General features: G+C 39.3%; 1 protein-coding gene across 1 annotated transcript in view; it reads left to right on the plus strand.

Annotated features, from left to right (window-relative positions):
- The first annotated feature begins 2,824 nt into the window (after positions 1-2,824).
- Positions 2,825-16,429, plus strand: part of PIGK (phosphatidylinositol glycan anchor biosynthesis class K) — a 136,487-nt gene continuing 122,882 nt past the window's right edge. Inside the window, exons 1-3 of the mRNA XM_019957246.2 lie at positions 2,825-2,951; positions 6,562-6,615; positions 13,228-13,319. Coding sequence (XP_019812805.2) covers positions 2,859-2,951; positions 6,562-6,615; positions 13,228-13,319 — 239 coding nt within the window. The 5' untranslated portion in view covers positions 2,825-2,858. The remainder of the gene's footprint in view (positions 2,952-6,561; positions 6,616-13,227; positions 13,320-16,429) is intronic.

The raw sequence follows: 16,429 nt of genomic DNA on the forward strand, positions 1-16,429 counted from the left end.
GGACTGATGTTAAAGCTGAAACTCCAGTATTTTGGCCACCTGATGCGAAGAGCTGATTCATTTGAAAAGACCCTGATGTTTGGAAAGATTGAAGGCAGGAGGAGAAGGGGATGACAGAGGATGAGATGATTAGATGGCATCACTGACTCAATGGACATGAGTTTGGGTAAACTCCTGGAGTTGGTGATGGACAGGGAGGCCTGGCATGCTGCAGTTCATGGGGTCACAGAGTCGGACATGACTGAGTGACTGAACTGAACTTCCTACATAATATAAAAGAAACCTAGTAAGAATAACAACAAATGTTAAAAATGCTTACAAAGTAGCTTAATTTAGTGACCTTTGACTTAAAGTTTTACTGAGAAAGTTGAAAAAGGAACCACAAATAAATGAAAATATGAGATCAGTCCTGGGTGTTCATTGGAAGGACTGATGCTGAAGCTGAAACTCCAATACCTTGGCCACCTCATGCGAAGAGTTGACTCATTGGAAAAGACCCTGATGCTGGGAGGGATTGGGGACAGGAGGAGAAGGGGACGACAGAGGATGAGACGGCTGGATGGCATCACCGACTCGATGGACGTGAATATGAGTGAGCTCCGGGAGATGGTGATGGACAGGGAGGCCTGGAATGCTGCGATTCAGGGGGTTGCAAGGAGTCGGACACGACTGAGCAACTGAACTGAACCGAACTAATGATATTCTTGAATAAGAGACTATGATAAAGATGTCAGTTTCTCTCAAACTTAAGAGATTTTCATAATCCCATTGAAAAAACCCCAAATAGTAATTTTTATAAATATTATTATAAAATTCAGTTGGAAAATTACCAGGAGAATTAATCAAAGAATTTTGTGAAAAATGAAGTATACTGAAATGGTTAGCCCTAATGGCCAAATACCAAAACATGAAAAAGCAACAATAATTAAAATAACATACCTCTGGCCCCAAACTAGACAATTATTTTAATTGAAAAGAGTCCAGAAATATTCTATTTCTTATAAGAATTTAATAGAAAAGATATCAGGAGTCAATAAGAAAGGTTAGCATTATGTAGAAAATTATATTGGATAATTAAATACTAATTTTGATAAAAGTACTGGTAGATCATTATTGCAATGGCTCCCACAGAATCATGTCTCCGTTTCTACATCCTTGTGTATCTAGGTATGGACATACCGCAAAGTTTTGGGTGGTTTGTTTTGCAGCAATTGACATCTTATAAAATCTTATCAGATCAGATCAGATCAGATCAGTTGCTCAGTCGTGTCTGACTCTTTGCGACCCCATGAATTGCAGCACGCCAGGCCTCCCTGTCCATCACCAACTTCCGGAGTTCACTCCGACTCACGTCCATTGAGTCAGTGATGCCATCCAGCCATCTCATCTTCTGTCATCCCCTTCTCCTCCTGCCCCCAATCCCTCCCAGCATCAGAGTCTTTTCCAATGAGTCAACTCTTTGCATGAGGTATAGAATATACTAAAATATATTCCAGATAGTTGAAGAGTTAAATATAAAATTAAAAGAAAATAAAACTTTTGATTTGAGACCTAAATGAACTTGAAGCATTCAGGTACAAGACATGCTGGACATGTGCTAACTTTCTTATCTTCATCAGAGAAAGCCTGAAATCTGATTTAAGCCTGACATTAAAGGTCATACAAAGTGCAAAAGCAAAAGAAACAAAATAGAAAGAGAGACAAGATACTGGGAAAAGCAACAGCATAAACTATGGCAAGGGTCAATATCACTTCTTTATAAAGGTATCATTCAAATGCACATGTAAAACAAAGCTATGAACATAAATTTTACATTAGAGGGCATACAGATATTTTATTAAAAAAACCCCACAGCATAAGGCCTTGATGGTAATTAAAGAACTAGAACTACCTTAGGTAACATTTTACACCAAGGAATTGAGAGGGGAAAAAAAGGTATACTTTGGTGTTCAGTTGCATATTTTGATGGCATTGTAAATTAGTATACTTTGGAAAGCAACATCATTCATAAGCCACTAAAGCTTTTGTGTCTTTTGACTCAAGATACTCATTCCAGGAATATTATCCAAAGAAAATAATTCATAAATGTAAAAAAACTGTCCAAAGATAACTCTTTATAATATTAATACTAAAATTTAGAGACTGTGTATTGCCCAGAAGATGGGCAGTTACTTTGGCTGAGGCCTCAGTAAGGTTCAGATATCCATGTCACATTAAATGTTAAAATTACTAAGATTGTGAAGCAGCATAAATACTTTTATGTCATGCTAGATGCAAACTAAATGAATATAATAAACGGAATGAATACACACGATTTATTAAATCCTCAGACTCTATGTTTTAGCTCTATAATTACAAAATAAAAATGTAACTAATTTCTCCATGTTCATACATTTAACAGATAATAGACCCCAAATATAATAGTTGGAGCGCTCACCCATGTTTTCATTTGCAATTGATCCAATTAACCACTTTTTTGTACCCCAAAGCTTACTCCTCCACATCACATCATGTTTCATATAGTCAAAGAATGGGCAACACTAACCAAAAAAGGAAATAATAGCTTCTTAAGGTTTATAGGCTCACAGTTTTTCTCCACTGCTTTTCAAAAAAGTTTTAAAACGCCCATTTTATAATACAAAACCTGAAAATTTACTTCAAGGGTCAGACTCAGTCCCTGCTACCCGGCAAACGCAAGGACTGCGGAAAGCGCGGGCTTTTGAAAGCTGGCGAGGGGGCCTCTCTCTAGGAGGCGGGGCAGGTGTCGCAAAGAAAAGGAAAAAAAACTACGCAAACCCCGCCCCGCGCTGCTTTACGGCACTCGCCCCGCCTCTCCGGGTGCGCTGAAGCCGGCAAACATGGTCGACACTTGTTTTCTCAGCCGGGGTTTGACTACCCTGGCAGGGTTGTTGCTCTTACCCTTCGGCAGCTTGGCCGCTAGTCAGATCGAGGTAGGAGTCAGGCCCTCTGAACAACAGGGCCCTGCGGGGGACAGCTGTGTCGTGGCCTTAAGCGTCCAGCAGATGTCCGATACACAGCCACGGAGCGAAGTCTCCTGGAATCACCCATCAGCCTCTTATTAAGATGACTGTGCTGTGGGGAGGGTGTCGCAGGGAACGGAAGAGGACGGTGACTGTCTGTTTCAACCTTTTAAAATGGCGAATGAAAAGAATCAAGTCCTGGGCGGCGGGAGAGGGCCTGATCCTTTGCTCCGAAGAGCGTGCAGTCCCTAGTAGGTCAGCTCTAGAGTGCCGCGCCTACGTCCCAGCTACCAAGCTACAACGTTCTACTAGGAATCAGATGGGTACAGTGTTTTATTTTTGGCTCACACTAAGTTCTGGCCAGATATAAAGCCTTTACTCTCCCATGTACTCTGATAATACCTTCGTCCAGTTCTGCCGCCTACATCTCTAGCATAATTTTTCAGAATAGCAGACGTTTGAAAATTTGTGTCCAAAGTTTTATATTCGGACCTACCCCACCTCCTTGTGGGGTTTCTCCTATGCTGGAAACCTAGGATTAAAAAAAAAAATGAACTCCTCTCTTTATTTCACATTTTAATCATCACTAAATTCTGTATTCTCAATATTTAAAATTGCTTTCACTTCTTCAGTTCCACTCGCTTGATGCAGGCCCTCGTCTTTTCTTGCCTGGACTATTTCAGTAACCTTATCTTGTTTTCTTCAGGCTTCCAAATTCCTTCTCTTTAGTCTTCATCAAAGTAAGTTTGATCAGATTATTCTTCAGATTGCATCCTTTCAGTGTTTTTGCAAGGAGTAAAGTGTAAACATCATGATCTAGTCTCTGCCTACTTTCCAGTCTTCATATAGGAACCCATTCTCCCCACCATCTCAGACGTTAGTCAGTCAGTTCAGTCGCTCAGTCGTGTCCGACTCCTTGCGACCCCATGAATCGCAGCAGGCCAGGCCTCCCTGCCCATCACCAACTCCCGAAGTTCACTCAAACTCATGTCCATCGAGTCGGTGATGCCATCCAGGCATCTCATCCTCTGTCGTCCCCTTCTCCTCCTGCCCCCAATCCCTCCCAGCATCAGGGTCTTTTCCAATGAGTCAACTCTTTGCATGAGGTGGCCAAAGAATTGGAGTTTCAGCTTTAGCATCAGTCCTTCCAATGAACACCCAGGACGGATCTCAGACGTTGAGCTTAGACTAATGCTGAAAGCTTTTTAAATATGCAACTCTACCATTTTAAAAAGAAAGCATGCACATGCTTTCTTTATATTCATGAATTATCGCTAATTTATATATTCACTATGAAGCATGTTGTCTAGATAATATAAATATGTATAGAAATTCTATTTTTCTTATATATTCTAGCAGATTATTCTGTATAGTTTGTTTTGGATATTATTACTGTTTTTTGTAGTTATATAGTTGTGTTTTTTTACATTCTGATGTGTTATTCTTCCTGTTTCTTTGTTTGCTTATTTACTAAAATGCAGTGAAAGCTAACCCCTGTAGAACCTTTCCCTATTCTGTATTTTGCATTTACTGTTGTACTGTGTGCACTTGGCTAGTATAGCTCTCATCTATCATATTATAACCCATGTATACTTTGTACTCACTATTATTCCATCATCTTTCATTTATAGGGCAATAGCTGCCTGCTTGGTTTGCCTCAGGTCATTCTTTCTTCAATGCAGTCTGTTCTCCAAGCCTCAGACAGTGTAACTTTTAAGTACACAAATCTGACCATGTCACCTATATATATACCTTAATGTTGTTTTAAGGATAAAGAGCCAAATCTTGGTTATGACCCATAGGCTCCTGCCTGTACCTCTGGTTCTATCTCCCCTCTCTCTCTTTAAAACTTCTAGTTATGCTAATCTTCCTTTTAGTTTCTAGAACCTTTAAGGTCCCCTCTGCCAATCGGATAATGTTCTCTCTGTCTGGAATTATTTTCCCTCTCTATCTGTTGAATTGTCACCCAAATCTCTCTGAAGAAACTTCCCCCGCCATCCCTGCTGGGCTCCCCCTCCCATTCCCTGATCAGGCCAGGTCCCCCTGTTGTACTCTTTTATGATACTGTATATCTTACCTTTAGAGAATTTGTAGTTTGTCCTTATCTGTTGGATGTGTGGCTAGTAACGTCTTTGGAGGCAAGTACTAGCACTGTTTCGCCCATTGTTGTGTTCTGAGCATTGAGAACAGTAGAACAGCTGGCGCGTGAATGTGATGAATGAATGAATGTTATATTGTAGTGTAAAATGTTTGCATGCTTGTCTTTATTGACCTCAGGGATTCTTGAGAGAAAGCAGCATGCTTTTTTTTTTTACATAGTACCTGGCACATAATAGGTGCTCCACTAACCATATGTGGATTGAATAAATTTGCAGTGTCTATATTATCTTAACAACCACAAAAGAGTTTTGACATCTTAATTTTTTTCACTGAAGTCTTAAAAATGTGAGAATTTTGGAGCTAGAAGGGACATTAGAGATTATTCGGTCAGCTCTCATTTCTACATGAGGAAAATCAAGTCCAGAGAGCTAAATGACTTAGTCTAGTCTCACAGCCAGGTAAGGGATAGGATCTGGGCTGAAACCCAGATCTTCAGATTCCTAGCTCACTAATGCATGTTGTTTTCTTTAGCATCTGTTCAATTGTTGAGTAGTTTAAAAAGAGATATATATTGGGTTGGGTTGGCCAAAAAGTTCATTCTGGATTGTCCATAAGCCATAACAGGTATATATATAACACAGACACATGCACTCGAGTGATTTTTTAATTTCATTCTTCTGGAAATTTTCTTCCTAGATGAAAATTAAAAGAGCTAATATTTGTTTTGTAGTTATTATTGTCCAATCACCATTCCTACATTCTGTGTGTCAGATAATGCTACCATTTTAAAGATGGGGAAGCAGAAGCACAGGAAGTTAAGCAGCTTTCCTAAGTTTATACAGCTAGTAAGTAGTAGGGTCCAGATTTGAATCCAGGCAGTCTGATTGTTCTCATAATTAATGCTGTTTAGGAGCAGATCTGAGATCATTATGGTTTATATTCACTGTTATTTTAATGCATAATAAAAATCATATTCATTAGATGTCTGGATGGTACTGGATGTAGAGATTTTTAATGTTCCATGATGGCAAATGTAATTAAGATTTACTCTAACAGATAGTAAAATGGTACATGGAAGTATGCTAGAGAATGTATTCAATCAGATATATTGGTGAGTTCAAATAAAACAATAGGAAGCATTCAATATTCATTCCTATTCAGCAGGAAGGATATTGTTATGTGTAGAATGAAGACATGAAATAAGTCATTCACAATTTAAAGACTGAATGGAAAACTGGAAGCATATGAGGAAGAGCTAACTGTATTTGAGATAAAATGTTTAAAAACAGCCCCTCTCACAATAATCCCTCAAATAAAATTATTTTGTCTTTCATAAAGTCAAATACTAGAATATTTATAAACTTGTGTGGTGATGACTTATTGTAACTAAAAATTCCATGTATCTTAACTGCCCTTTATCAGTCTTTATTCTGGGAAATTTGACTTTCTTCTAATCTTTCTGCTGTTATTTGATTACTAGGATCAAGCAGAACAGTTCTTTAGAAGTGGCCATACAAACAACTGGGCAGTTTTGGTAAGTATTCTATAAAGGTTTGTCTTGTTTGTTTACATTAGATATATGTCTGAGAAATTTTGTGTGAATCAAATTCTTAAGAGTAAAATTTATTTCTTGTAACAGAAATTATGGCTATATTTAATTGACCACATCAACAAATAATATTCTTTGCTTCCAATATATCTGTCAAGTGGTGATGTGTAAATAAATAGAAAGATAAGCTAGAGATCCTGTTGTTAAAGGAAGTATTTTATAAAGTGTAGTGGTATTCTAATGACAGAAACTAGTAACTTACATTGAATATTTCTTATCTATAATGTTAGTTTATAGAAACTCTCTACTTTGGCTATTTTCTTAAAAAATTTTTTATTTTTTGTTTACAAAAATAAATGATCATTGTAGAAAATTCAAGTTATACAGAAATGTTTAGAAGAAGACAGATTAATTTTATGTTATTGTGATTAAATAGAATAGTAACATGTCTAATGACTCATTTCCTTGTTGTTCAGGTTCATGACTCATTTTCTTGTTCTTCAGGAACAAATACCTTTTATATGCTACCACCTGATAAGAGATTTTATAAAGGAATTGAACAAAAGCTGCTCATGATAAGAAGAGAGGTTTCAGTGATCACTTGAATTGGGCAAAACTGTGAAGTAGCAGGCCATGATCCACCAGTTTGAGAGGATAACTTGTTTTGTAGAAAACTAAAGTGTTAGTTGCTCAGTCGTGTCTGACTCTTTGTGATCCTATGGACTGTAGTGTACTAGGCTCCTCTGTCCATGGGATTTTCCAGGCAGGAATACTGGAGTGGGTTGCCATTTCCTTCTCCAGGGGATCTTCCCTACCTGGGAATTGAACCTGGGTCTCCCTCATTGCAGGCAGATTCTTTACTCTCTGAGCCACCAGGGAAGTGTAGGAAACTTAGGAGCACTTCCAGTTAGTCTCTCTATGGAAATTCTTAAAAGAGGGAATAACTGCCTATGTGCAGACAGCTAATTTCCAAAAGGCTCCTTTAGAATAGAAGCCTGTTAGCATTAGCTTATACCACACACATATTAAACTCTTCCTTGTTCTGGGAACTTCCATGTTCTTGAAATAGCCCCTCTCTAATCTCAGCAACCTGGGTCTCCGTAGAGAAACTGAGGGTGAAAAAGAATTACCACCGAGTATTTCACAACTGCTGTTTTCATATTTGTGCAATATTTTACACATTAATGGCTTCCCTGGTACTCAGACGGTAAAGAATCTACCAGCAATGCTTCTGGGGAGATCTGGGTTTGATCCCTGAGTTGGGAAGATCCCCTGGAGAAGGGAATGGCCACCTACTCCAGTATTCTTGCTTGGAAAATTCCATGGGCAGAGGAGCCTGGTGGGCTACAGTCCATAGGGTCACAAAGAGTTGGACATGACTGAGCAACTAACACTCTTACACGTTAACTCAGATTTACTAGAGCGAGACTTCAGTAAATTGTACTTTCTTAAATGGAAAATTATGAAATTTGACCAGGAATGGCTGAGTTGAAAGTATAAAACATACATTTCTTTCAATGTTATTTCATTCAAATTAAATATATATATACACACACACACAAACGTGTGTGTGTGTGTATATATATATTCCAACTACCCCTCCCCCCTGACCCTCCTAGTTTGAATTAGTTTTAATCTTGACTGGATGATTAGAGGTAAATGAAATGCCCCTTTGCTCTTGTAATATGACTGAGAAAACTTTCCACCAGAGGGAGATAGAAGAAAATTGGATTCCATTTTAGTTTCAGGATCTGCTTTGATTAAAACATTTTTGTCTCTGTTTAATAAAAGTTATATAATCCATATTCCTGGTGAAAAAAAGTAATACTGATGGGTAGTGATTTTGTTTCTGTCTTTTTTGGTTTTGGTTTTTGCTAATATAGGCAATAGGATAGTGAAAATCCTTGAATACATAATTTTGCATGCTTCAGTTCAGTTCAGTCGCTCAGTTGTGTCCAACTGTTTGCGACCCCATGGACTACAGCATGCCAGGCTTCCCTGTCCACCACTGACTCCTGGAGCTTACTCAAACTCATGTCCATTGAGGCGGTGATGCCATCCAAGCATTTTATCCTTTGGTGTCCCCTTCTCCTCACACCTTCAATCATTCCCACCATCAGGGTCTTTTCCAGTGAGTCAGTTCTTCGCATCAGGTGGCCAAAGTATTGGAGTTTCAGCTTCAACATCAGTCCTTCCAATGAATATTCAGGACTGATTTCCTCTAGGATAGACTGGTTGGATCTCCAAGGGACTCTCAGGAGTCTTCTCCAACACCACAGTTCAAAAGCATCAGTTCTTTGGTGCTCAGCTTTCTTTATAGTCCAACTTTCACATCCATAGATCAGATCAGATCAGATCAGTTGCTCAGTCGTGTCCGACTCTTTGCGACCCCATGAATCACAGCATGCCAGGCCTCCCTGTCCATCACCAACTCCCGGAGTTCACTCAGACTCACGTCCATCGAGTCAGTGATGCCATCCAGCCATCTCATCCTCGGTCGTCCCCTTCTCCTCCTGCCCCCAATCCCTCCCAGCATCAGGGTCTTTTCCAATGAGTCAACTCTTCGCATGAGGTGGCCAAAGTACTGGAGTTTCAGCTTCAGCATCATTCCTTCAAAAGAAATCCCAGGGCTGATCTCCTTCAGAATGGACTGGTTGGATCTCCTTGCAGTCCAAGGGACTCTCAAGAGTCTTCTCCAACACCACAGCTCAAAAGCATCAATTCTTTGGCGCTCAGCCTTCTTCATAGTCCAACTCTCACATCTATACATGACCACAGGAAAAACCATAGCCTTGACTAGACGAACCTTTGTTGGCAAAGTAATGTCTCTGCTTTTGAATATGCTATCTAGGTTAGTCATAACTTTCCTTCCAAGGAGTAAGCGTCTTTTAATTTCATGGCTGCAGTCACCATCTGCAGTGATTTTGGAGCCCAGAAAAATAAAGTCTGACACTATTTCCACTGTTTCCCCATCTGTTTCCCATGAAGTGATGGGACCGGATGCCATGATCTTCATTTTCTGAATGTTGAGCCTTAAGCCAACCTTTTCACTCTCCACTTTCAATTTCATCAAGAGGCTTTTGAGTTCCTCTTCACTTTCTGCCATAAGGGTGGTGTCATCTGCATATCTGAGGTTATTGATATTTCTCCCGGCACTCTTGATTCCAGCTTGTGTTTCTTCCAGTCCAGCGTTTCTCATGATGTACTCTGCGTATAAATTAAATAAACAGGGTGACAATATACAGCCTTGACGAACTCCTTTTCCTATTTGGAACCAGTCTGTTGTTCCATGTTCAGTTCTAACTGTTGCTTCCTGACCTGCATACAGATTTCTCAAGAGGCAGGTCAGGTGGCCTGGTATTCCCATTTCTTTCAGAATTTTCCACAGTTTATTGTGATCCATACAGTCAAAGCCTTTGGCATAGTCAATAAAGCAGAAATAGATGTTTTTCTGGAACTCTTTTGCTTTTTCCATGATCCAGCGGATGTTGGCAATTTGATCTCTGGTTCCTCTGCCTTTTCTAAAACCAGCTTGAACATCAGGAAGTTCATGGTTCACATATTGCTGAAGCCTGGCTTGGAGAATTTTGAGCATTACTTTACTAGGGTGTGAGATGAGTGCAATTGTGCAGTAGTTTGAGCATTCTTTGGCATTGCCTTTCTTTGGGATTGGAGTGAAAACTGACCTTTTCCAGTCCTGTGGCCACTGCTAAGTTTTCCAAATTTTCTGGCATATTGAGTGCAGCACTTTCACAGCATCTTTCAGGATTTGGAATAGCTCAACTGGAATTCCATCACCTCTACTAGCTTTGTTCGTAGTGATCCTTTCTAAGGCCCAGTTGACTTCACATTCCAGGATGTCTGGCTCTAGGTCAGTGATCACACCATGGTGATTATCTGGGTCTTGAAGGTCATTTTTGTACAGTTCTTCTGTGTATTCTTGCCATCTCTTCTTAATATCTTCTGCTTCTGTTAGGTCCATACCATTTCTGTCCTTTATCGAGCCCATCTTTGCATGAAATGTTCCTTTGGTATCTACTGGAAAAACCAAACTTTGACTAGATGGACCTTTGTCGGCAAAGTAATATCTCTGCTTTTTAATATGCTGTCTAGGTTGGTCATAGCTTTCTTCCAAGGAGCAAGCATATTTTAATTTCATGGCTGCAGTCACCATCTGCAGTGATTTTGGAGCCCCAAAAGATAAAGTCTGTCACTGTTTCCATTGTTTCCCCTCTTTTTGCCATGAAGTGATGGGACCAGATGCCATAATGTTAGTTTTCTGAATGTTGAGCTTTAAGCCAACTTTTTCACTCTCCTCTTTAACTTTCATCAAGAGGCTCTTTAGTTCTGCACTTTCTGCCATAAGGGTGGTGTCATCTGCATATCTGAGGTTATTGATATTTCTCCTGGCAGTCTTGATTCCAGCTTGGGGTTCATTCAGCCCAGCATTTTTCATAATGTACTCTGCATAGAAGTTAAATAAGCAGGGTGACAATATACAGCCTTGACATACTCCTTTTCCTATTTGGAACCAGTCTGTTGTTCTGTGTCCAGTTCTAGCTGTTTCTTCTTGACCTGCATACACATTTCTCAGGAGGCAGATAAGGTGGCCTGGTATTCTCTTCTCTTTCAGGATTTTCCACAGTTTGTTGTGATCCACACAGTCAAAGGCTTTGGCATAGTGAATAAAGCAGAAGTAGATGTTTTTCTGGAACTCTCTCGCTTTTTCAATGATCCAGTGGATGTTGGCAATTTGATCTCTGGTTCCTCTGCCTTTTCTAAAATCAGCTTGAACATCTGGAAGTTCACGGCTCACGTACTGTTGGAGTCTGACTTGGAGAATTTTGAGCATTGCTTTGCCAGTGTGTGAGATGAGTGTTGTGTGGTTGTTTGAGCATTCTTAACATTGCCTTTCTTTGGGATTGGAGTGAAAACTGACCTTTTCCAGTCCCGTGGCCACTGCTGAGTTTTCCAAATTTGCTGGCATATTGAGCTCAGCACTTTCACAGCATCATCTTTTAGGATTTGGAATAGCTCAACTGGAATTCCATCACCTCCACTAGCTTTGTTCATAGTGATACTTCCTCAGGCTCACTTGACTTTACATCCAGGATGTCTGGGTCTAGGTGAGTGATCACACCATTGTGATTATCTGGATCATGAAGATCTTTTTTGTATGGTTCTTCTGTGTATTCTTGCCACCTCTTCTTAATATCTTCTGCTTCTGTTAGGTTCATACCATTTCTGTCCTTTATTGTGCCCATCTTTGTATGAAATGTTCCCTTGGTATCTCTAATTTTCTTGAAGAGATCTCTAGTCTTTCCCATTCAATTATTTTCCTCTGTTTCTTTGCATTGATCACTGATCATTGATTTTACATGCTTATTTGAGCTAAATCAAAAAATAAGTACATTTTAAATCTTGGTGTATATTGCAGATTACCCTCTTAGAAGGTTTATATTAGTTTACCTTCCCATAAGTAGGATATGAGTGTTCAATCTCCACAGCCTTGCCAATAATATGAATTGTCAGGCTTTTGGATGGTTATCAATTTGATTTATGTTTTTAAAATTATGACAGAAGTTGAGCATTGTTAAAAGTTTCATTGTCCGTTTTTAATACCTTTATTATGAAATGCTTGGTCTCATTCTTTGCCCATTTTTCAGAATGGAATTGTTCATCATATTAAGTTATAATTATCAGGTTTTTCATTTCTGTTAGGGTTATATGGTACGTTTTTCTTTAATGTAGTCAAAAATTTTAGTGTTTTCCTTATTGGATTCCAGGTCGAAAATTCATTGTAATTAAAAAGGCTTGTAGTTCCTTTCCACTTGCAGGGGCGAGAACGTTTGTGATGTTCTCTGTTATTATACTTAAACCATCAGTAGAAGTATGTGATAGGAGGTAGGATGCTTAGCAAGTAGGTGCACTACCAACCAACCCCAGTCTCTAATTTTTCCTTTGGAATAGATGCTTGAGCGGGCTGACTTCTGAGGCACCGCATTACATTTTCCTTGTATCCTTGGTATCTTTTTTAGGGATCAGTCTTTTTTTTTTAAGTGTAAAGTTTGTTGGAATCATTTCTGGTTTTTTGTTCAGTTCAACAGCTTCTTTATGATGCATTCTCTTATGTGCATATAAAATCATTTTCTATGCTCTGTTTTTATCTCTATCTTACATTTTTCACAACTAAAATTAGGAAGCTATCCAGAGTGAAAGGAATAGTATATAACCTTCTATTCTGCGATGAGATTATGTTCCTAGTCTTGGATTCTAAAGAATTTAATATTTTAGGAATAAGAACATTATAAGATCACATAAATTGAGAGTAACTAAGTTGATTCAATATTTGATTAAATTCCACAAAGATTTGTTTTCTCTTAAGCTGAATAGTTTTTTAAATTTAAGACAAGTTATGAAAGACCTCTTTCTAGGGAGGTTGGTTTTATTGACAATTCTTTAGGTGCTTTGCTGTTTGTAGGCCTGATTATGATACACTTTTTAGGCATCTCTATATCCTACTTAAAGAGAAGTAATTTTGTAACTCTGTACTTTATTTTGATTCCTACAAATAATATATTTGTTTTGATACTTTAGGTTTGTACATCCAGATTCTGGTTTAATTATCGACATGTTGCGAATACTCTTTCTGTTTATAGAAGTGTCAAGAGGCTAGGTATTCCTGACAGGTAAGAATTCTTAATAAAGCTTAACTCTGGGCTTCAGTGAAAATTGCCTTTAGATGACTGTTATTATATTTGTGTATTTGTGTTATTTTTGAAAAACATAAACCTAATTTGAAGTTATTTTGTTATTGTTACAGCACACTGTCATGTATAAAGTAGTTTTAACTTAAGACTATAATGGCAAATTATATACAACAGCAATCAATAAATACTAAGGTAGGCAGATTTGATAAAGTGTAATTGTTCAGTGTCCCTTATTTAATTATTCAGTGCCTCAGTCTGGGTTTAATTGTAGGTAACAGAAGGCAATTCTGACTGATTCAAATAGAAAAGATGTTTATTGAAAACATATTGATTAGTTTACCAATTTGCTGGGAGGGTTGAGCCCTTGAAGAGTCTGGAACAGGAGAGACTACGTAACAGAAGAGACATGTCTAAAAATCATAGCATAAAGCCAGTCTGATGACAGGAATGCAGCTTCGAATTGCTGAAGGCCGGAGAAGGCAGTGGTACCCCACTCCAGTACACTTGCCTGGAAAAACCCATGGATGGAGGAGCCTGGTAGGCTGCAGTCCATGAGGTCGCTAAGAGTCGGGCACGACTGAGCGACTTCACTTTGACTTTTCACTTTCATGCATTGGAGAAGGAAATGGCAGCCCACTCCAGTGTTCTTGCCTGGAGAATCCCAGGGACGGGGGAGCCTCATGGACTGCTGACTATGGGGTCGCACAGGGTCGGACATGACTGAAGTGACTTAGCAGCAGCAGCAGACTCAGCTACTACACAGCTGCCACTGTTGCCTTTGGAAACTTAATGTTGCTACTGCTGCCAAAATCTGACCTTTGTTGTCCCAGTTTCTTACCATCTCCAGCTTTTAATTTAGAGTACTTGATGGGAATGTCACGTTGGCAGAGCATAGATTAAGTGCGCATATCCATGCTGCAGGGCTGACGGGAAGAATGACTATGGGGCACTGTTGGCTTCTGTATAGGGAGGGCGCCTCTGCCTTCTGTGAAGACTCGTAAAGGGGTATATTCCCTAATTGTATTAGGGAGCTCAGGTACTAAGCAGAGCTTCTACACCTCCACCGGCAAATATCTGTCCTCCACCTTTGGTTTGTCAGATATGATAGATCTATTTTGGCTACTTCGGAAGCAGTCATAGAAGAAACTGCTGTCAGTTTGGTTACTTAGGTGTGATTCATCTAGTCCTATGGTTCCTCTCTACCACGTGAGGCAGTGTGGAAGGAGCTTTGCAGTTAGATCTGAGTTTGAAATCTGGGTTCAGTGGTTCAGTGGTGATTTCGATTAGTCACTTTGCCATACTAAGCCTGTTTCCTTGGCTATTACCTGGTGATGGTACCACCTTCTTTGCAGGACTTAGGTACTTAAAATAAAGTGAATAGAAATATATATAAAATGCTGTAGGAGCAGAAAGGAAGCAGTGCATGACTCAAGAAACAAATTTACAGTCTATGTCAATAGATCATTTTAACCTAACAAGCTGACAACTATAGCCTATAACTGTAACTATAATTTAATTCCTGTATTTCATCTGGAAATTAAGGCATCTTGGTAATATCACTTTTAAAAAGTACATTAGGTCTGAGAAAGGATGATTTGTTATATGAAGTATAAGAATTATTCTTGTCATTAGCTGATTACTGTTATTTGTTCTCTTCAAATAGGTGTATGTAGTTAATCTGTTGATTTTTAACTGCTATTGCTTCTATACCAAACATGCTCCTCCAGGGAATTACTATGCACTAGTTGGCAGTTGGTTTCACTTTGGTAAATGAATCTTTGTCCTGTCTATTATTCATTTGTTGTTGTTTAGTTAAGTCGTGTCTGACTCTTTTGCAACCCCATGGACTGTACCTGCCAGTCTGCTCTGTCCATAGGATTTCCCAGGCAAGAATACTAGAGTGGGTTGCCATTCCGTTCTCTAGGGGATCTTTCTGACCCAGGGATCAAACCCACGTCTTCTGCATTGGCAGACGGATTCTTTATCCCTGAGTGACCTGGGAAGCCCCTTATAAGTCATTAGGTTTTTTTTTTTTAATGATTTAAATTTTAGAAGGACGGAACTGTACAAAAAAGATCTTCACAATCCAGATAATCACGATGGTGTGATCACTGACCTAGAGCCAAACATCCTGGAATGTGAAGTCAAATGGGCCTTAGGAAGTATCACTGTGAACAAAGCTAGTGGAGGTGATGGAATTCCAGTTGAGCTGTTTCAAATCCTGAAAGATGATGCTGTGAAAATGCTGCACTCAATATGCCAGCAAATGTGGAAAACTCAGCAGTGTCCACAGGACTGGAAAAGGTCAGTTTTCACTCTAATCCCAAAGAAAGGCAATGCCAAAGAATGCTCAAGCTACTGCACAATTGCACTCATCTCACATGCTAGTAAAGTAATGCTCAAAATTCTCCAAGCCAGACTTCAGCAATACGTGAACCATGAACTTCCAGATGTTCAAGCTGGTTTTAGAAAAGGCAGAGGAACCAGAGACCAAATTGCCAACATTTGCTGGATCATGGAAAAAGCAAGAGAATTCCAGAAAAACATCTATTTCTGCTTTATTGACTATGCCAAAACCTTTGACTGTGTGGATCACAATAAACTGTGGAAAATTCTGAAAGAGATGGGAATACCAGGCCACCTGACCTACCTCTTGAGAAATTTGTATCCAGGTCAGGAAGCAACAGTTAGAACTGAACATGGAACAACAGAGTGGTTCCAAATAGGAAAAGGAGTACGCCAAGGCTGTATATTGTCACCCTGCTTATTTAACTTAAATGCAGAGTACATCATGAGAAACGCTGGGCTGGAGGAAGCACAAGCTGGAATCAAGAGTGCCGGGAGAAATATCAATAGCCTCAGATATGCAGATGACACCACCCTTATGGCAGAAAGTAAAGAAGAACTAAAGAGCCTCTTAATGAAAGTGAAAGTGGAGAGTGAAAAAGTTGGGTTAAAGCTCAGCATTCAGAAAACGAAGATCATGGCATCTCGTCCCTTCACTTCATGGCAAATAGATGAGGAAACAGTGGCTGACTTTATTTTTTTGGGCTCCAAAATCACTGTGGATGGTGATTGCAGCCATGAAA

Source organism: Bos indicus, chromosome 3, assembly GCF_029378745.1.
Source record: "Bos indicus isolate NIAB-ARS_2022 breed Sahiwal x Tharparkar chromosome 3, NIAB-ARS_B.indTharparkar_mat_pri_1.0, whole genome shotgun sequence".
Lineage (NCBI taxonomy): Eukaryota > Metazoa > Chordata > Mammalia > Artiodactyla > Bovidae > Bos > Bos indicus.